The sequence below is a fragment of the Dermacentor silvarum genome, chromosome 11 (assembly GCF_013339745.2).
Source record: "Dermacentor silvarum isolate Dsil-2018 chromosome 11, BIME_Dsil_1.4, whole genome shotgun sequence".
NCBI classification, from domain to species: Eukaryota; Metazoa; Arthropoda; class Arachnida; order Ixodida; family Ixodidae; genus Dermacentor; species Dermacentor silvarum.
The window spans coordinates 114,549,632-114,570,754 of NC_051164.1; the positions used below are offsets into that span (position 1 = coordinate 114,549,632).

At 47.7% G+C, this 21,123-nt stretch overlaps 1 protein-coding gene across 6 annotated transcripts in view; it reads right to left on the reverse strand.

The window, feature by feature from the left end:
• Nucleotides 1–21,123, reverse strand: part of LOC119433476 (cAMP-dependent protein kinase catalytic subunit 1) — a 408,857-nt gene that overhangs the window by 152,898 nt on the left and 234,836 nt on the right. For 5 of the 6 annotated variants that reach the window (XM_049658858.1, XM_049658856.1, XM_049658853.1 and 2 more), the window contains exon 1: nucleotides 2,978–4,733. The exons of the other annotated variant lie outside the window; for it this stretch is intronic. In XM_049658858.1, coding sequence (XP_049514815.1) covers nucleotides 2,978–3,218 — 241 coding nt within the window. In that variant the 5' untranslated portion in view covers nucleotides 3,219–4,733. Of the gene's footprint in view, nucleotides 1–2,977; nucleotides 4,734–21,123 lie in introns of those variants that run through there. 6 annotated transcript variants of the gene reach the window in all.

Below are 21,123 nucleotides of genomic sequence, written 5' to 3' on the forward strand. Positions count from 1 at the left end.
CTATGACCAACTAAGACGAGTCGCGAGATGCCATTCAATTGAAAGCGCTTGTCATCGCACATAGTACGGTACGCAAGATTCGCATTTGGCACGCTCCAACAACGCTCGCGAATCTAAAGCAAACATCGCAAAAGCTAACACGTATACGTTTACGACGATCATTCTGAGACGAGTTCCCGAACGCCGAAAAGCCGGCGCCACGGCCAACAGCAAGAGGTCTGCGTTCAACAGTTAAGGAATGGAGCCACGTGGACATTGTCGCAAGATGTCTCGCATGGTAACTTTAAACGCCGACAGACATGGCAGCGCATTTATCTCCCGAGATCATGACCTCGGGAGATTAAACTATAGTTTAACCATAATATCATTTTTAAATAATTACTTCGCGACAGAAGTTGCTTATTACAACGAGATAAGCATGGCATAAGCAGCCACAGGTAGCGGTCAGCATGCTTAGTCACTGAGTAACTTAAGGTATGATTAATTATACAATGAAGTTGAGCCCATAATACCCTAACGATAAAAAAGAATAATTTACCTTAATGTACATTTGCCCTGTACATAATATTTTGCGTGCGCAAACTATTTTCCCTGGAAGACTGCCATATTCCGAGGAACTGAACGACCCTATATAGTCAACCAGCAGCGATTGCTAACGCCGACACGATGTTAGCTGTCACATTAACAGTACTCCGCAGTTTCAGTGTTGGCAAACCGAAATAATCAAACGCATTTAAAAAGCCCTCGACGACAACGTATAACCTTAGTGCAGCGTGCCTTCTAGCTAACGCTGCTCTCAACGAACAAAACCGAAGGCATCTTGACCTTGAACATAAGAACGCTGTCTGCAGGAGTTTTGCATTCCTTAAACAGAAGCAATCTGTAAGCGCTGCAGTAATGTCTCGTCTTTCATACACTCCTTGTTGCGAGGTTTCGCACGCACGCGTACGTAAACACTTACGCGCAATCACTCAAACGCACTTCCACACACATCCAGCTATAGCGCCCAGTCAACACACCGACAGAAGATGGAGTGACGCCAGGCAAAAATACTGGTGGAGTTGGGTGGGGGTTCGTTCGCCTTCAAGGGCGACGCTTCCCCTGTGTCGGCTGATACGCACAAAAAAAAAAAAAAAAAATGGGGGGGGGGGGGGGGGGCACTATATCTCAGCTTGTTTACCGTCAGTCTACAAGAGTTCTCCGGCAGGACCACTCCTCTCGTCAAACGTCGCTCGCGTGCGCTATCTCCCGACGCCTGAAAGAAATGGTCCATTTTCTGCGCTGAAGGGTGCTTTCAAGTGTGCAAATACAGGCATCGTGTACACGCACACGCACGCACACACACCATTCAGTGGCCGCGGATGTGTGTAGTCAACGCGGCACAGGTCCACAACATCCGGTCGCCTCTTGCGGAAGAGCGCCGAATGCGTGCGTAGAGCTGAACGACTATCGACAGGGGAAATTGAAGCGCGGAACGCTTCTTACAGCTACACCGGGGCCCGCGTATACAAGAATAAACTACTCCTTATCGCGGTAACCTTCACTGCTTAGCGGGCAGGGGGTGTGAAGCTGGGTGACAGTTGGCCCATGCTGTCATATAAAAACAGCACAAATATCAGGGAGAGCTCGTATTGCCCATTTGCCTGTCTTTATAGGATAACCTCTATTCCAGGGCGCTTGGACACGCGTTTTTGTACAATTACAAATTCGAAATCTAATGCAACATCTGTTTCGCTCGACGTAGCCTTCCAATCAGTGAAAAAAAAAAAAAAAAACTGCGTCTATGTAATGTAGCGCACAACGCCAGAATTCAAATGTTGCGAGTTATAAAAGTTACTGTGATAAAAGTGAGGAATCGGTGAAAACAGTACGTGGTGTGCGTTCTACAGTGTTGGAGATAACGATGAACAACGCGATACGGGCACTCATAAGAACGCACCGGCATGACTCGAAATGATCGCTAGCACGATGATGCGTGGTTTGTTTTCAGCGTTGTTTAATGCTATGATGTTCTGCTGCCAAGAACGACGTCGCGGTTTCGATTACCTCCCGACGCGACCGCATTCGAATGGGGCGCCGGAAGTTGAGCAACTTCGCGTACCTTGACACCACAGTGCACATTAAGCAACTCCAGGTAGTGAAAATTAGACCGGGGTTCTACACTACGGTGTGCCAGATCAGGTGCTCCGTCCACGCTTGCCCTTGTCTCGTCCACGTTTAACCTTCGCTCTGTACACTTACGATTATGAATCATGAACTTGCCCAAACAGCCACCATGCTAAGTTATTTTGGGACATAAAAAAGCATGCGCCCGCGATTCGAATGCACCTTATAAGGTATAACATCAATACAATTTCACGACCATGATCAGCGGCTAGCCGCAGGGAAAACCATGTAAAACGTCGACAAACATGAGCCCCCCCCCCCCCCCCCCCCCCCCCCTGCGAGTGCGGCGCGCACCGCGTTTATATAGGCCATATAGGTGGCGCCCTTGATACTTTACAACGATCCTATCAGACAAAAGAAACACGATTTTTGAGGGGAATGGCCTCGCGGTAATTCGTTTGTAGCGTGCTCTTTAATAGCTCCGACTCGAACGATAAGCGACGCTACAAAGCTCACAAAGCTCGAGCGGCTTGACAAACATCACTGTGTACAAATATTGAGGTAAATGTGCACGCATGCTTAGAAAAGTTTCAGGAAGACCCTCAAGACATTCCCGACGTGCATTTTGCGAGCTTTATTATGCTATAAGCCATCAGAAACTGGCTAGCGGTGCAAAAAAGGGTGCGGCATGGGCTGACATCCGCGCACCGCTTATCTCACTGTGCATGAGTCGCGCGATAAACAAAGAGGAGCGGAAACCTCTTTAAGAGAAAACTCAAAGTACTTGGGCTAACAGGTATGCAGCGCTCACCAGAATGCCCAACGTTTGCGCTGAACAGGAATAATGGTTGGGTACAGGGAAGCCGCTTACATCGGACAGACGTCTGCGTGTCCTCTTCGGAGCCCTCTGGCGAGCTGCCGCTGGCTTTCCGGCTCGAGGTCGCGGCGGACGGTGGTACGGCGGCCAGCTGCTGGTGCTGCGGCTGTGGGTGCGGTGACGCCGGGTTCCAGGCCGGCGAGGGCACCTTGCTAGCGTGGCCGCTCCTCTTTTCCGAGGCGACTTGCGCTCCCGGCTCGGACTCCTTGGGCTTACTGCCGAACCACTTGCGCATCTTGCTCACCAGGCCGCCGCCGCCGCCGCCGCCGGGACGGTCGTGCGCGGCGCCATGCCGATGCGCCTGCCGCCGTCCGTCGGCGGCCGGCTCGAGCGTTCCAACGGCCAGCGCGCCAAGCGGCCACTCGCTCTGCTTCTTCTTCTTCTTCCTCTCGCACCTTCTTCGTAGCCCTTTTCCTTCTGCCAAGCACTATGCGACACCAATCTTGCACCACAGCTTCGGCGAGAGATCGCAGGAGGTGGCGCACCACAGCTCACCGGCCGATGCTATGGCGTTTAGAATTCTCCCTCTTTTCTGGCGAATATTTCAATCCGCGCGCTCCTTCTTCGTCCTCCTCCTCGTGTCACAAGCTACGCGACACCGATTCCGGCTCCTCGCGTACGCCCCTCGACGCCTAGCACGCACGAGCAGGTCTGAGGAGGGCGGGAGTCAGGCACTGGGAAATTTATTTTTCAGTTTCCTGCCGCGATCTGGCTTCCTCGTAAGGCGATGCAACGCCGAAAGCAGTCGCTTACAGCGCTGCCTCGTTTGCTGCCGCCTCCTTCCTAACCCTTCGCCGGGGCTTGACACGCCGTGAGACGCGGGTCCTGGCTACCGCGTTGCTGGATGCCAGGAATCCCAAATCAGCGCCGCCGATGTGCGTGCGCTACTCGAGATGCACTCGGGAACCGCTCCGAGAAGTACGCTCGTGTTTCGCTACTCTTTCGTTGCGGTCGCCCAGAGGGAACGAGAGCGAAGACCACCGCGCGTGGCACAACCCCTAGCGGCGAGCGAGATTCCTTCCACAAATCGTTCTCGCGGATGGTCGCTCAGCCTCGCAACGGGAAGCCTCGTTTTACTTCTCGTCCAGGCTCGGTTGCGGACAGAGCTGAGCACCTAAAAGCCGGCACAAGCTGAAGGCGACTGTACGTAAAAACTCACGGCACACAAAGGTCTATAGCATGCGAAAGACCTCGTTGCAGCGCACAAAGGTTTGCCTGGCGATGGTCACTCCTTGTATGGCAGTCTCACACACGAATCATCCATGCAGATAGCACCGAGCATCACACACCAGAACGCGGGCAGCACGGAAAAGAACTGATATCAAACGGTGCAGCGAAAGACCATGTCCTCCCGGTTTGCCGGCGGTCGTCGTCGAAGCTTTGTCTCCTTGCGGACGATGTCGCGGTTCCGATACGCACAGGAAATGCACACAATGGGGGGCTGTCACGGCGTTGTCCTACGCTTCGCTATATTACGTAGGTCTGAAGACGAGGGCGGAAGAAATCTCGGCAAAGCTGCCGAGTGCAACGCAGTCGCTCGACGCGATGAGTACGGCAAGCTGACCAGGCGCAGGAGGAGGGCGTGCGAGCGAGACCCGCCAGCAGAAAAACACGCCAGAGAAAGAAAAATGCCGGTCCGTCGCCGTCAGCAGCAGCGGCGCTTCTGCAGCTCTACGCATACACACGGGGAGCGACGCGGGATGCCGCCCCGAATCCTAATGGGGTGGCGACGCCGATAAAAAAGTCCGTCTCTCACCGGAGCGCCGCCGATCACGGCGCGAGCGAGCCGAGGTGAGCCGCTCGAGTCAAGGTTAGCTCCAGGTATACGCGGAGAACTCCCCTGCAGATCAGAGGGCGCCTTGTAAGCGAGCCCTTTCTCACCACGTACCACACGATCTCTTGCCTCAGAAACGCAGAAACTATTTTCTTCTTTTTCTTTTCTTTTTGCACACACGACGCGCACAACTATAGCAAACAACCAGCAGCGCGGTTAGGTCGCGGCGGCTGCTAGTGCGCGCGCACACAGGAAAGGGACGACGGCGCGCACCCAGCGGGCGGTCCAAGACGCAGTCGTAAGCGTGGCGGCGAATTCACCCCGGAGCCGGCTGGCCGCGAGGCTGTCTTCGGGGCTGCTGTACGCTCGTGCAACTGCGAGGCTGCCGCTTATCGCACTCGCGACCAATGCGAGACGCCGATGCTCAGCTGCGGGGGCGGACGTCGACGAACAAAGGAGGTTGGCGTAGACGTCTGCGGCAGCCAGCTTGCCGCTCGCGGAAGAAGAACGACGCCGCCGATGCGTAATAGCGCGCGCGCGTGTGTCTATACACAGCGCTCGCGTGCTGTGAGGGCGAACCTCTCGAGAGAGCGCAGCGCTCAGAGGAAACACCATGTTATATGGAGGCTGGGAACGCGCAGTGCAGAAGCGTTGCTGTCTACAGTGTCACGCGTCGGAACGGGACGGTCATTGAATGCGGAGGATTCTCTATTGCGAAAGTTTTCGTTATCGAGCGAAGCTGACGCTATAATCTGTCTCGCTGGTTTCCTACACGCTCATGCACTCCGTGGCCACAGTACGTCATTTACGTGCGTCTACAAAATGAAGGTCACGAGTTAATGTCGCCGTCAATGCCCTTCGCGACAGACAGGGTGCACTTTCTGACGGGCCGAGAAAACGCCAAAGAAAGAAAAAAAGTAGAAGGGGGGAAGGAGACTTAGTTAGCGAGGCGTGGTAGACGCGAAAGATACCGCGCGATGTGCGCGTTCGCACAGTCTAGTTGTCCTTGCATTCTTACATCCAAGTACCTCTACACCGGGCACTTTACGACTGCCACGCCGCAAAGGAGCAACACGGCGTCGCGCGGGCATTTCCCGCCTTTCTTCATATTTAAGGCGCATTCTGCCGCTTCGTGTGTGTGTAACCGCGTATATATAGGGTGTCCCACGTAACTTGATCCAAACCTTAAAATTATGCAAATGCCACGTAGCTGGACAGAACCAAGATAACATTGGTTGCCGTCGCTTGGAGATACTCGGATTGTTTGCATCCGCCTAATTACATAGTTATGCTTAATTAATTATACAACTTCTGAAATATTATAATTAGATGAAAAGTGTCAATGAGAAAATTGTAGAGCAACATGAAAAACTCCTGAAACAACTTTCTGTTGCTCAATACGTGCTACATAAAAGTGTTTCTCCGAGCGTGAAAGAAGCCCTCGAATATACGCAAAGTGCCTCGAGCGGCCAGTCGCGAGCAATTTTGCGTGTATTCGCGGGCTTCTTTTGCGGTCGGAAAAACACTTTTATGTAGTACGTATTGAGCAACAGAAAGCTGCTTCTGGATTTTTTCATGTTGCTCTACAATTTTCCCATTTACACTTTTCATCTAATTATAATATTTCAGAAGTTGTAGAATTAATTAAGTATAACTATGTAATTAGGCGGAATGCAAACAATAATCCGAGCATCTCCAAGCGACGGCAACTAACGTTATTTGGTTCTGTCCAGCTACGTGGTATTTGCATATTTTTAAGGTTTGGCTCAAGTTACGTGGGACATTCGGTCTATCGTCCAGCGTAGACAACACCGCAGTATAGAAAGAGTACTTCAGCAAGCTGGAAGTCTCGGCGCTTTCTTTATGATTGCGGACATTGAAGAGTTGTCATCAGGGTGAACCACCACCGTCGAAATTAAGAAAGCTGAGCTGAACAAATCAGCTAACGCGCTTGATTGTCTGCACGCCAGGGCGCGGGTGATCGACTGTTCCAGTCGTATAATTCACTTATACAGCACACAACAGAGATAATACAAGTAAAATTATATCAAATATGCTAAAGTTCAAGGATTCTCAGCGCCCCCACGTCGATCATTGTACTAAATGACACTAAAGCGGAATAAATCAAGTACGCGGCAAGAAATGTTTACGTGTGAGGCTTCGTACAATAACTACAGAGGGACGAGGCAATACTACAAGTAAATCAATATGACAAATTCGTTCAACAATATTTCACGGTGCTATATTTTTGCGTCAGTTCATAAATAGCAGCCGAAAACAAACAGTGATAGTCGTGCAAGATTGAACAAAAACTCAAGATAGCAGAGCTAAGGTGGGGCAAGTCGCGTACTTTTGCTCTTGGCCGCGTACGGCAGGGGCCCACGACAAAACAGGACCCGAGTATTGTGCGTGTTTTTGAGTGGTCCCACGCTCCGTCTCGGCGCACGGAAAGACTCGAAAGGGAGACGAGGGTTTCGGTTCGAGTGCTCCGTGGTTCGTGTCTATCTGCGTTTCAAGTGTGGCCTATCTCGGTGCACGCGGCGAGCACGACGATACGGCGGCGCACGGGACTGTCGCAACAAGCTATCACGCCTAATTTCTTTATTTTGTCTGTACAGAGCACGGAACAAAGCCATATATCGGAGCTCTCAATCAGTCGTACGCCGTTGCTGCACCTAAGACGTGTGACGACGTCCCCATTGAAGTGTGTGGCACTTCAATGGGGACCAAAGTAGGTCCCAATTACGCTAATATATTTATGGCACAACTGGAAAATGAATGTCTTTCAACACGTGAACTAAAGCCGTACTACTATAAACGCTATATTGATGACATCTTTCTCATCTGGCACCACGGGGAGGCGGAACTTCTGGCTTTCATTACGGACTTTAATAAGGTTCATCCATCCATTTCGTTTTCACAATCATACTGACACTTATCTGTTTTCTGGACGTCACAGTATCCCTGTGCGGCAACAGACTAGCCACTACACTTCATAAGAAACCCACTGACGTTCCACCGGTACCTTAATTTTTCAAAGTAGCCATGTTATACACTGCAAAACCAGTATACTCTATAGTCAAGCATACTTCGCTTCAAGAGGCTTCGTTTCGAACACTCTGATTTCATTAATAACTGCGATAGACTTCGCGATGTCCCGATAATGTAGAAGTATGCGCTCCTAATTGTGAATGACAGCGAGCCGATACAGTGGACCGCAGTGCGCTTCTTAGACGGGATAAGCGTATTCAGCAACGAAGGCATACAAATTTAGTTTTGACACATTCTGCATCGATTCCAAACGTTAATGTAATCCTTAAAAAAACATCATAACATACTGATGCAGAGTAATCGCCTCAGAGACGTGTTTCCGGAGCCGCCACACGCAGTTTACCGACGATCAAAAAATTTACGCGACATGCTAACGTCTTCTAAGATAACAACACCAATTCACTTAGGCTGTCATCCTTGCAACAAGTCACGGTGCAAGGTTTGCGCTCACATGACGACTTCGCAGAGTGTTATGAGCACCGCGTCAAATTTTAGCCTCAAGATCAAAGGTAACTTCGACTGCGACACAACCAATGATATCTATTTACTTCGCATCAGAGATCGCCTGAGCACCTTCAATCCATTTCCATCAACAATCACCTAATCACTGCAGTTCATCATTGCTCCTATTTAGGTGTGGAATTTGATCGCCACCTTAAATTTCACCTTCACATTGCTAACGTAAAAAGGAAAATGGCATATGGAATACGCGTTCTAATTAAAGCACGGCCATATTTCTCATTTTCTACTCTGATGTCGCTGTATTATGCTTTTGTTCATTATCATATAAACTATAACATTGAATCATGGGGAAACACTTATAGCAGTCACCTAATGTCATTGCAAGTCATTCAAAATCGAGCTATTCGTCTAATAACATTTTCATCTCGTAGCATCAACGCTAGTGAGTTATTACACGCTCATAATATTTTGAATGTGACTGATCTTGTTAAATACAACCTGGCCATTTTCATTTTTAGGGCAATAAACAATAATATTCCAGTAACCATCATACCACCGACGTCTCTTATGAATACAAATAATACTAGATTTGCAGAGAATATGAACTTTATTTTACCCAGCGTTCGCACCAACTACGGCAAGCAGTCATTACACTTTTCAGCTTTATCTCTCTGGAACACATTACCATTTCCTTTAAAATTGTTAAAATCTCACAGGTTTCATACAGAACTTAAGCGCTTTCTTTTAGCTTTATCCGACTCTCATTTTTTAGTGTAGTATGTTTTTTTTTCTTTTCTAACTTTTTTTTAAAACTTTAATCGTGTTTCTGTATTTCCTGCATTCTTTTCATCTTCTTGGAAATGGACCCTTTGTAGTTCTCCCTATTATTGTCTAAACTGCAGCCTTGTTCTTATGCATTAAACTGCTGCATTTTTTTTTTCATTTATGCCTTGTTATTTAAAACTTGTATTATCGTAAACTTTACATGTTGCCATTGTTTGTATTAATAATTCTTGTCATCATGCATAGGAGGTCCCATTTCAGTTTTTAACTACGGGACCTCCTTCTGTATATACTTACCATGTAATTAACCCCGTTTTTGTATTGAATAAACTGATTCTGATTCTGAATGCTCAACGTGCAAGCTATTGGACAAACGAAAACAGCCTTTAGATTGCGTTTTAACAATCGTAGATCGCATGCCGTGAGCCTTCCTAATCTTCCGCTATCCAAGCATGTCTCTATCCCGGGCCACTTTTTTGACAAGCTAACGGCCACCATACTTGAATCTGGTTTCAAATCGCGCCACGAAAGGGGGGTTCGCGAATCATTGCTAATCCATAAATTTCTTAACGCGTGGCCTCTGGGATTAACGAAAACCTGGGCACATTAACCTTTTTGTCCACGAAATAGAGATTCATATTCCTACTGTCTTCAGAAGAAAGAGCTCATCTATCGTCGCATCGTTTATGCCACGTCGCCAGAATAGCTGTTCGCACACCCGACATACATGCGCAAGCTTCGCCCGAAACAATTTTCTAGTTATATATATATATATATATATATATATATATATATATATATATATACAGGGCTGTCCCCCAGCTATCACGCAGCACGATTTAAAAAAAAAAGAGGAACGGCGTTACGCGAAGAAAACCTAGTGCGTATTGTTTCCAGTACCGTGGAGTGGCCTCCAGTAATTTTTTCATTGCGGAGATTTAATTAGCTAATTGTAATTAATTATCTAACTCGAGAAGTACTGCCCTAATTATCAATGTATCAATGAGAAAATTGTAGAGCAACATGAAAAACTACCGATACAGCTTTCTGTTGCTCAATACGTGCCACATAAATGTGTTTTTCCGAGTGTGATAGGAGCCCACGAATACACGCAGAATTGCCGCGCGACTGGTCGCTCGAGGCACTATAATATATATATATATATATATATATATATATATATATATATTAGCAAGGAGCACGAGCAGGTTTCAATTTCGCCATTATAGTATGTTATGTAATGTTCGCAAATTCAAATTTCCTTGGTTGTTCAGTTAATGCACTCATTAGTGCGTGTACCGTAACTTTCGATATCCAGCACAGAGACTAACTTATTCCAGAAAACAAATAAATTTGTTCTAACTGAATTTTCTTGTGGACTATTTTCAGCCTCGGCTGCAAACAGGCAAAACACCCTGATGCAGGCATCCAGCCAATACGTTTAAGAAACAGCATTGATCGGCACGCCAGTGCTCTGTTATTTGTGAGTCGCTGCCGCAATTCTATCAAAGAACGTCGATTCGCCGTGGATGAGGTCAGGGTTTTACCAGATTTCCGCACAAATTGCTTCACGTGCAAGTATTCGAAAACATCACGTATGTTCGCACTCGCAAACGGAGGAACCGAGATCGCCTGGCTGACGCCCGCCCGCAGAGCAGTACAAGGTTCGCGATGCCAGCTCCCTCCTTTCCCCGAAAAGACGACGACTGAATTTAAGCAGTACGGGAGGTTATTTCTAGGAAAATCCAAAAGAAACAAGTAGAGCAAGGAGGCAACGATAGCTGCGCTTTAAAAGCGCGGATGAATTCTTTTTTTGCGCAACCTGCTTCACATATTACGTGCGGCGGAGCATACCTCCAGGCAGAGACCCGACGAACGCCTCGAAAACTGTGAGCGGAATGCAAACTCCTTCGATCACGTATCGTCGGTTTCACGGCTACTTTATTCTTTAGTGGGAAACTTGATTCCATCATCTGCTTCTGAGCTCCCTTCGCTTCGCTGGCAGTGACGTTTTTCTGACCTACTCTTAGCTAAAAGTAACGAGACGGTAGTATAAAAGGCCAATGTGTTAGACAATTATATCCGTACGGATGTAATTTGACGGCTAGCTGTACAGCTAGCCGTCGACAAGACGCCTCGAAGAATGCTTAGTGTTTCAAGGAACACTAACAAGTTATTTTAGCTGCATTAGTAAATTGCCCTTCTACAACAACCAAAAAGAAGAAGCCATTCAGTCTCACCGTCATAATAGACTCGGTAAGCAAGAAAGGAAGTATATATTAAAAAAAAGAGTGAAAATGAGAAAGGCAGACGGGTGGCTCCGCCGTTTTTAGTTCCCGCAACCTGAGATCGCCGTGACGTCATGGATTATGACGACGTCTGCTTGTGCCTAGTTATATTTTATGACGGACTACATTGTGTTCAAAGATAGCCAAAGACTAAATTATGAAGTTTCAAGTGCTTTTACTGAACCACAACGGGTTCAAGCGTTCAAAAAAAAAAAAACTGTGACGTCACAGTGACGTACTAGCACTGCAGTTCCGGCGGCAAAATTTAAAAGAACATTACAATCTTGACTTTCTTTTTGCTTCTAGTAATCGACGTCTTACCACGAAATTAACAAAAGTAGAGTTTTTAAATATCATGAGTCAAAACTTTAGTTTTTGGTGGCCATTGACTATGAAGGTACGAGAATACTGCTTGGAGCGAACCGATGGTGCCACCATAGCGACACTTTGGGTGACAACACGAGGACTCGCACCTTTGCCTAATTTAGCCTTGTAGTCAGAAAAACAGATGAGTTTTCTAGTCCTCGGTTCCGTCACTGAAACGCCGTCAGGGGCTTCCTCAAGATATCGAGGAACTAATGTCGCTGCGCCTAAGCGCTTTGTGACGTGCTATATATATATATATATATATATATATATATATATATATATATATATATATATATATCGCGCACTTTCTTTGAAGCCCTGAAAAGTTACAACCAGAGCAGCTATCAGCAGGGAAATAAATTATTTGATTATTTCTCAATAGGTTCTTCAACTTCTACATTAAAGATTTTGCATTTAAGTCTGCTTTATAAGTTCGTTAAATTATTATTCTTAATTATCTAAGCTTATAGCAAAAAGTCACTTGAGATGCTCAAGAGGACACGGAACAACATTAAGTTGGTTGCATTCTCGTAACTCACACGCGGATCTTTTAATGTTTGGCCCGACTTACCTGAAACGCACTCTTCATTAAGGCGCAGGAATATACTTATCGTCTGCCACTTCGCTAAGCAGCCAGACGGAAAAATAAAGATGAACGTTACTACAGCCTAACGCAGATAAAATAGCGCGCAATGAGCGAAGCGAGGCCGATGGTGTAACTCGATCTTCCCTCAATTCTATGTGCCGAGATCTCCACTTCCTTAAAGCCTCGCCTACGGGTAAAAAAAAACGGCTGATATGCGGCTTGTACTTGGAGATGTAAAATGATGCAAGGTTGAAGCATTCAAAGCACTGAGAAAGAAAAGACAACGCGCACACATGGAATGCGGTATTCGAGTTCGCTCGCCACAGCTTTCTTGTACGAAGCGCCACTGACGACCATATTCAAATTATTTTCCCGAAGCCAGGGCGCTAGCTAAATGAAACACCCGACCTAACGCACGCACAATAAAAATCATCGCTGTGCCCACCAATCCCCTACCTCGTGGAAAGTGTGCTCCGGCGTCAGCCACCGGTTGAGTGAATTGTGAAACAAAACTTGCTTCCTACTCTCAAATTACGGTCAATATATGTACTACACACAACCTCGAAAAAGCCGCTCCGTTGTTGGTGTGCATCATGAAGGGTTCCAATGTGCGCCGCCACCTTGGGAAATCAGCGACGGCTGCAATACGGTGCTGTCTCAGCTGATCTGGAGTGAATGCCATGCGCAGATAACACCAATACAGTGGGTATAACAAACTCTGCAGTCAACTTACAAAGGTAAACGTACCCTAAAGGGTCTCTCCGTTGACAGTACACACTGATGAACTCAGTGAACGGCGAAATGTATACTATATACATTTCGCCAATTGTGTATGCTATACACACTGCCCAAAAAGAAGCTCTTGTTCAATAAAACTTGCCCGAGAAATTCTCTTGTAGTATATAGTATAAGTTATGTATAGAGTATAAATAAAAAAAATACAATGAGGGAACGTGGTATAATATCTCTGCATAGACATTGTGTATATAGACTTCACAATAGAACATCCTGAGCGCGGACGAAACACCCTGAAGAAGATGGACAATTAACAACGGAGCGCTGCGTAGTTGTCTGCCTTCTTCGTGCACGGTGTTTAGTCGGCGCTCAAGAAGCTCTATTATGATGACCACCAAATAGCCCAACACCTGGTCGTATTTGTGTATAGACTTTCTCAATCTCTTTTAATGCGAATGCATTATATGGCCCACGAAGCGGGAAATCCGCCGTCCATCCGGCGTTAACATCCGAAAGTGCCAAAACATACGTGAGCAAGTGATGACGTTACGTGTCAATGTCAATTAAAGCCGACCTGGGCAACACCCAAAAAATTGACTTTGCCCAATTCGAAAATTGAGTTGACCCACTTCAAAACCGACCCGGCTCACTCCCAAAATTTACTTGGCCAACCCCGAAATTTGGGTTGCCCACCCCCAGAATTGACTTTGCGCAATTCGAGCACATGACCAAGTGATCACATGTGGCATAGTCACGTGACCAAGAACCTCAAGTTGCAAGGTAACATGATCAAGTTATGACGTCATGTGACACGGGCGTCGAAATAGTATGCACGTCGATATAGTCGATACGCCCAGAAATCTTTCGCATTCAATGCACGCAAGGAGAATTAAATGTTCATGTAACTTTTTATAAAGGCTCATTCACACTATGCCGACATGACACCGATTTGATCTGCCGATTTTTGGCGACAGCAGTTTACAGGACGGAAAACAGTGTGGCCAACGGTTTAAAGAAAGGAAAATGCTGTCGCCAACCGTCGGCAGACCAAAATCGGTGTCGTGTCGGCCTAGTGTGAATGAGCCTTAAGGAAATAATAGTGCTCTGTTAGCCGACACTGGTAAATCGAGAAAGAACGCGGAAGCGAACCACTAGTTCGGCACCCGACTTGCTAGCAGGGACTAATAGCTTGTAGCAGCATTGCACGGTTTTAGCGAGACGGTTCGCGTGTAACGCCCGTGGTGCCGCACTCGCAGAAAACTCACTTCCGTCTCGACGCGGCTGCTTCCTCTGAGGAACCCCGTTACTACTGTTGATCCACGTCACATCGGCGCTCCTTTCGGAGACCCGCTTATTGTTGCTGATGCGCGTCACAACGCAGTGTTTACACGCGCGGCCAATGCAGCAAACAAGGACGGGCAAAATAAAAGAACAGTAGCGCCCGTCAATCTTTTCCCAAGCCTCGGTCAGAAAGCGGTACGGGAGGCGTTGGCGCGCGCCCACGCGAGGCGGTCTCGGATGCGTGGGCGGTGGCGGCATGAACGATGCATGAGGGGCCGCATGTGGATGAGAGCGGCCCTTGAAACGGCGTCCGAGAGAGAGGAAAGTGTTACACGCTGGCGTTCGGACCCAAGATCGAGGCGCGCCTCGCTCCGCGACACGCTGGACAACAGAACAGACGCGCGAGTCAACAAGAGAGTTCGGGCATGTCGTCCGGCGCCCCAGTAATTCGAGGCAGCGATAATGCAGCGGCATGTCCTCTCGAATATCAGAGGCCCACGACAGTGCGCGTTACAGTATAGAAATCGAGAGTATGGCGGAATCACGTCGGGTCGGTGTTTGTCTGATCGGTGTTTTGTCTTCTTTGAAATTATGGGGTTTTACGTGCCAAAACCACGATCTGATTATGAGGCACGCCGTAGTGGGGGACTCCGGAAATTTGGACCACCTGGGGTTCTTTAACGTGCACCTAAATCTAAGTACACGGGTGTCCGTCATGTGCATTGCAGTGCACCACGCGTGACCGTGTCGGAGGTGACAAGCTTGCGATACTTCGGTGCAGCGGGCAGCGCATAATTTATTTTCTTTCACATAATTTACATTCGCCCAACACTATTTTATGTCGGAAGTGACGCCCTCTAAATCCGTCACAGTGAGCCCCGATAGCGGTACATTTATACAGCAGACAACTCGTACGTACGAAACTCTGCCTAGTATTTGGACGGAGAAACAGCGCGTATGGCAAGGACAATGAAAGAACAACGCATGCGCAACAACATAGCGCATGTGTTGTTGTTCTTTCATTGCCCTCGTCTTACGCGCTGTTTCTCCGTCCAAATGCAACACCAACTAGCCCAACGTCGTTTTCTTATGAAGTTCTCCTATAGTATAACCAGCAGCTGTCCCAGAGAAAAACAAAGCACGCAGGAACTACTCTTGGAGCTTTCCATATATGCGTAAGCATTGTGCCACTTGTTCCATCTCCACGCAGCCGGGTGTCATTATCAATGTTATAAAACTTAGTCCGACCAGTAAAAACCCTTATCAACCCTTATCGGTCATTATCGAAGTTATCGGACTAAATCCGACCCTTTCAACCCTTATCGGACTCGATCCGATCTTTATCAACCCTCATCTGTCCTTATCAACTTTAACATACATTATTTGACCATTATCAACCCTTATCGGTGCTTATTAACCTTATCAGCATTGCTCCGACCATTATAATTCATTCTGATAAGCACCTCATCCATCCGCGTCGTATCATTATCAACCGTGTTTAGACCCATATAACCCATCATTCCTTATCATCCTTATAAACTCATTGACTGCTTATCTGTGTGTGTTGCGCGACGTGAAGCGCAATGGTCCTCGGAGATCGGCACTTAGTTCGGTGAAGGAACGCCCCAACAGAAGCCGTATCCCGCGACCACAGAAACGCATCGGGGATGTGGCGTGTTTGGCATTAAGCTTTCGCAAAATCACAATCTTCCTGGTGTCTAGAATGCTCCAAAGTCGGCTGTCCATGTGGTCCTAGAGATGACTTTAACTCCACCATCACCAAATCTTTCATCATTGCCTTTATAGACATTGTTCTCCCGTGACAGTTGCTTTGTACCGCCGGTACAACACATTCATATGGTTCAGATATATGCACCTTCTGCAAGCGAGTGGTTATCGGTGACTGACTACAGTCACCGATAACCAATCGATAGCCATTCAATAGCTAATCCGGAAATTTCTGGGGATGGCTTCGTAGTGCTTAGCCTGACCCAAATACGTGGTCAATACCTTGCGGTAGCCAATCCATAGCCAATCAATAGCTAATCAATAAATTCCGGGAAATGCTGGGTGCCCATCAGCTCTGCTGTCTCTTTAGCATTGCGCCTCCAGTGCAAGGTACGCCATTTTTTTTTCATTTCGAGTTTATCTTGTATTATACATTAATTTTGTTTATAGCGATTCGTCTTACGTGACAGACGGACGGACGGGTTTCCTCGTTGGGTAGGCATAGAAATGCTTACGCATTTAAAACAATAAAAAGCTTTATAAAACTGTAATCCGTTAAGTCCGTAGACTGTCTACACTTTAGACAAACGTCGATACTGTATTAAAAAAAAAAAAAAAAAAAAACCGTAGTTTCGCCCGGAAGGCGAAGCATTGCTTGCAATGGTAAATTATTAGACAGCTATACGAAGTAAGGTTAGCAGTCTTATCAGCTGCATAAACTGCTGTAAACATTCCCTTGCGTTGTCACGCGCGCACAGGCAAACACGAACACGTGTCAAATGCACCTGGAGTGTCCATATAATCACAATAAATTTCAGTTTTGCAAACGAGCTAACAGATTTGTGCGCTCGTCGCACAACAGGCGGCACTCGTCGCGTCCGTGTATTTCGTGTCGTGCAATTCTTCAGCTCTAGTCTATATGTCGACCAACAGAGCCAACCAGCAGGGTAGAAAGCGGTGCAGTGCTAAACGACTACACGGATCACGTACAATGTCGGTCCTCTGTGCTTTAACACTTAAAAGCCGAAAGCCTTCGCGCACAAGGCGCTGAACGTTCATGCCGGCGCTTTAGTTCGAACCCATGAAGCGGTCGATTATTTTTAACAAATGGACACACGCAAGCACAGCGCAATTTCCTTTTGTACCAGTGGATGTCTATTATGACGACGTTCACGGTGGTTATCCGCTTGTTGGGTAGGTTACGGTATATAAGACAACAGAAGATCGTAGCTGCTGCGCACTGGCAGAAATGATCCCGCGCGTTTTACCACTGTGCATTAGGGCCGCGCATCGCATTCCTGCGAAGTCACGGACGTCCATTCGATCCTCCGAGACTTCGGTGCTGCATTTTTATTCCTCGTATCAAACTCATATCCGCTGCTTCCTTTCCTATCGCCATGGATGTGTTCACGTGTTTTCTGGCACGCTCGGTTGCCTCGCCCGTTTTACTTGTTTGCAGGTGTGCGTGCTGGCTTTGTCTGCGGCTGGCTTTTTTTAGCATTGATGTCTACGTGCACACTTTTGGAGGCCCGTGCGTTGACTTGCTTGCGTTTTAGTTGCACGCGGGCCTTTCGATTCTCTTGTGTTCTACTGGCATTGTTTGGATAGTTCTTAGTTGCCCGTTGTTCATACATTTAATTCTTGCTCGTTTCACCTGTTGGCTTGTTTGTTCATGACAAAATAAGCGCGAAACAAGCTGCGAGACCTCTAGGTTATTCTCCACTGGGCTGTATTCAAGATCCAAGGTCACGTATGTGTGGATTCTCTTTATTCTGAAGAGTTGTTGGCTTCACTGATAGCAGAAAAAGAAGAGCATGTCTAAATATAGACGCGCTGGGCGCACGACCGTGAACACAAAAACGTTAGAGCATTATGAAGCGAAGGAAGTAGGCATGTTGGAAAGAGATGAGCGCGCAAGACAATGATTGAGCCGCCCTCTTTCTATGTTACTTACACGGCTTTCATCATTTTTTTATGTGAATATACGCCAAATATAAGAAACACGTCATTTTATTTAGATGTAAAAGGTGCACTGTATGCATTCTTGGTAATAAGGAAGGCTGCCTTACAGGCTAGCTCACACAGTATACGATTACGACCAGTCACGGACGCGACCAGACCGAGCGCGAGTACAGTTTCACACTAGTCGCCACATTTTATCAGTGACGAAAACATTAAATGATTGACGGTGCTAGAAGTCCCAAGGCATGCTACCTGGTATAGCGCAGCAAAACACGGACATAAGAAGAAACGACAGAAGGACACAAGCGCTACACCTGATACCATTCCGTGGTGACTAACCAACAAGCCCAAATCGCCACCATCGTCCCAAGGCAACACATGGGCTACGACAGACGCCGGAAGAGGACCCTGGTGTTACATGGCTTCGTTTACGCGTCCCTACACGCACAATTACGTCCATCAGTTTTTTTTGTTTTTTTTTTTTTTTGGTGTTCCGCCTTCATCAAAATGCGGCCACCGCAATCAGAATTCCTTCTCACGACCACGTTCTCACTTGCACACAATAACACAGCCACTACGGCGGGAGGTCAGCCAAAGGTCAAGGTCACCGGTGCGATTTCTAATACTTCGCGCAACGTTTTCGCTTAGCGCACGCTGGACACGACGCCGTGGTAGGCTAGCGCACTCACTGACTTTCCGGAAAGAACGCGACACGGCCCAGCTTTATGTTCACATCCGGACAGACGTCGTCGGCAGAGGACCAGAATAGAGAAAGGAATGACAGCCGAAATGAGAATGGCGGAGTGGCACAGTCCGGAAAAGAGACGACGATGTTCCGCAAAGTCCGCGCGTGTCCCATTTCCTTCGGTGCAACCTCGCGAAGCGGGGTTTGGAAAGCGCCGTCATCGGCGTGGGAAGAGGGACGGGGGACACGGAGACTCAATCTAAGCGAAGCGTCCCCGTTACGTCGTCTACAGTCCAGCAGGCGACTCTTTCCAAGAAGTTGCGCCGCCGCCTCCCTCCGCGCTGAGTCGCCATCTTTTCCCGTGCTTGCAAATGAGAGGGAGGGAACCGCTCTCTCCATCTCTCTCGGATACTTTCGTAACGAGTCTCTTTCCTTCTGGCGCGACCCCCGCAGAATGGGGTCGAATGCTGCGACTCAGCGGACGCAGCAGTCAGTCGAACACGACGCAGGCATGGCTGTCGCCGAGAGACACGAAAGAGCACCTCTTCGGTCCATCCATTGTTCGCCTTACTTTCCCTAGCATCGCTTTTTTCGCAAAAGCTGTTGCCGGAACAAAACAAACTAACATTCAGCTTGTCGACAAACAGACGTGTTCAGCTGACAAATCAGTATTCGCTTTCGACAAAATTGCGTTATCTTGAAACGAAGTCATTGTGCACGAAGAAGCGTGCATGCGGAAATAACAATAATAATCATAAAAGCTATACTGCGAGGTTTCACTACTGGGCATGAAGCCACGACTTGTTTTCTGATAAATTATTATCCCATTCTTTTAAATGTCTGTTACATACTGCAGTATCTAACATGTTAAAAACAAAACCTGCATGAGGCGTAGCGTTGGATTTCCCGCTGTAAGCCGCGATTTGCCGTCCTCAAGATGGCTTAATTGTTGACTGTCTGCAGACGTCCACAGAAAAAAAAAAAAAAAAAAAAAAAACTTGGGAGCATTCAATGTAAGCCTTACGAAGCAGGATTTTCAATTTATTCTGTAACAAATAGCAAGATGACTGCTCCAGCTGAGTCTCAAGAACGTAATAGCACACAACTCTTCGGGGAAAAAAAATTTCGCACCGAGCTTTTCTATGCAAGTCGAACAAGGCGCACGAACACGCTTAGTCTGGAACGAATCGCACGTGACCACGCAGAAGGCCAGCGTAGCTAAACTTGAATAATGTCGCTCATTTCGTTCATTGATGCGCGGACGCCCTCGCGAACAGCCACGCATAGGGGGATCACAATTTCCGCATTCACCTTCAAATCAATTCTAATTGGGTTCAATCACTAGCGAGCACGTATAATAGAAGTATTGAAACGCGGTCATTGCGACGCGCAGCAAGTCTCAATTTAATCGATGCCACCCGAGGAGTCGATGATGCAACGTCAGTGCACAAAACGTTGAGTCGCACGCTGTGGCCACAGCAGCTTGCCCAACATTCCGTGCGCCATTGCGATAAATCCATCGAACGACTAGAAATGGCGCAAGGAAAGAGACATGCCGTTGAGACCGTGCCTCGCATTTCTCCGAGCACGGGTGTAGCTTGTGGGCATGAATGACAAAAGCCCGGAATCAGGCCAAACACCAGAACGCGCTTAGGAGACGAAGGAAAACAGGGTTGTTTACAAATCATTTCCGACGGGCAGCCCGAGGCAGAATCGGACGCGTGGATTCAGATAGGGCGACGCGATCGTGGCGCAACGGCAGAGAAGGAGCTAATCACTCGAGGAGGCTCCGCCGCGGTATTCGATAAGAGCGACGCAGAGATGGTCGTTGGGAACGGGATCGCAGTGGGCGCGCAACGGGACGCGCCGTCTCGTGTTGGTGCACAGCGCGATGTCTTATCGAATCACATACGGGGGAGGAACTACACGGTTCGAGTGCCTCCACTCCCGTTATCGCCTTCTCTCCCGCTGGTTTTATTCCGTGCCGCATCCTCCAGTCGTGGAGCGGCAAGGCTGTTCGCAGCAGTGCACACAAGCCAAGTGCCACCCCATTGCTTTCTTATAACGCTGCTTGTGCACTCCCTAACCCCGACAACTAGTTCGCAAAGGGCGCCAAATAGCTTGTTAAATGTCTACGACGTTGTCTCATGCGAATAAACATTGAACACTGCGAGACAGACAAGGGCCAGAGACAGGAGGTGACGACATAGACGCCGAGTTAATAAATGTAGAGAATTCCGAAAGAGAGACCCTTCTCGAAATCACCCCGCAATAAGGAGCGAGGCCTGCGATAACGAGTGATTCGCAATAGGTGAGAAGTCGCATCGAATGATTGTAAGCCATCGACAAGCGTGATGAGAAATTTAAGTCAAGCTCCACAACTATAGACAGTTACCCGCAGTTCAATTAATCGCTGGTCCAGCATAACGCGTTTCA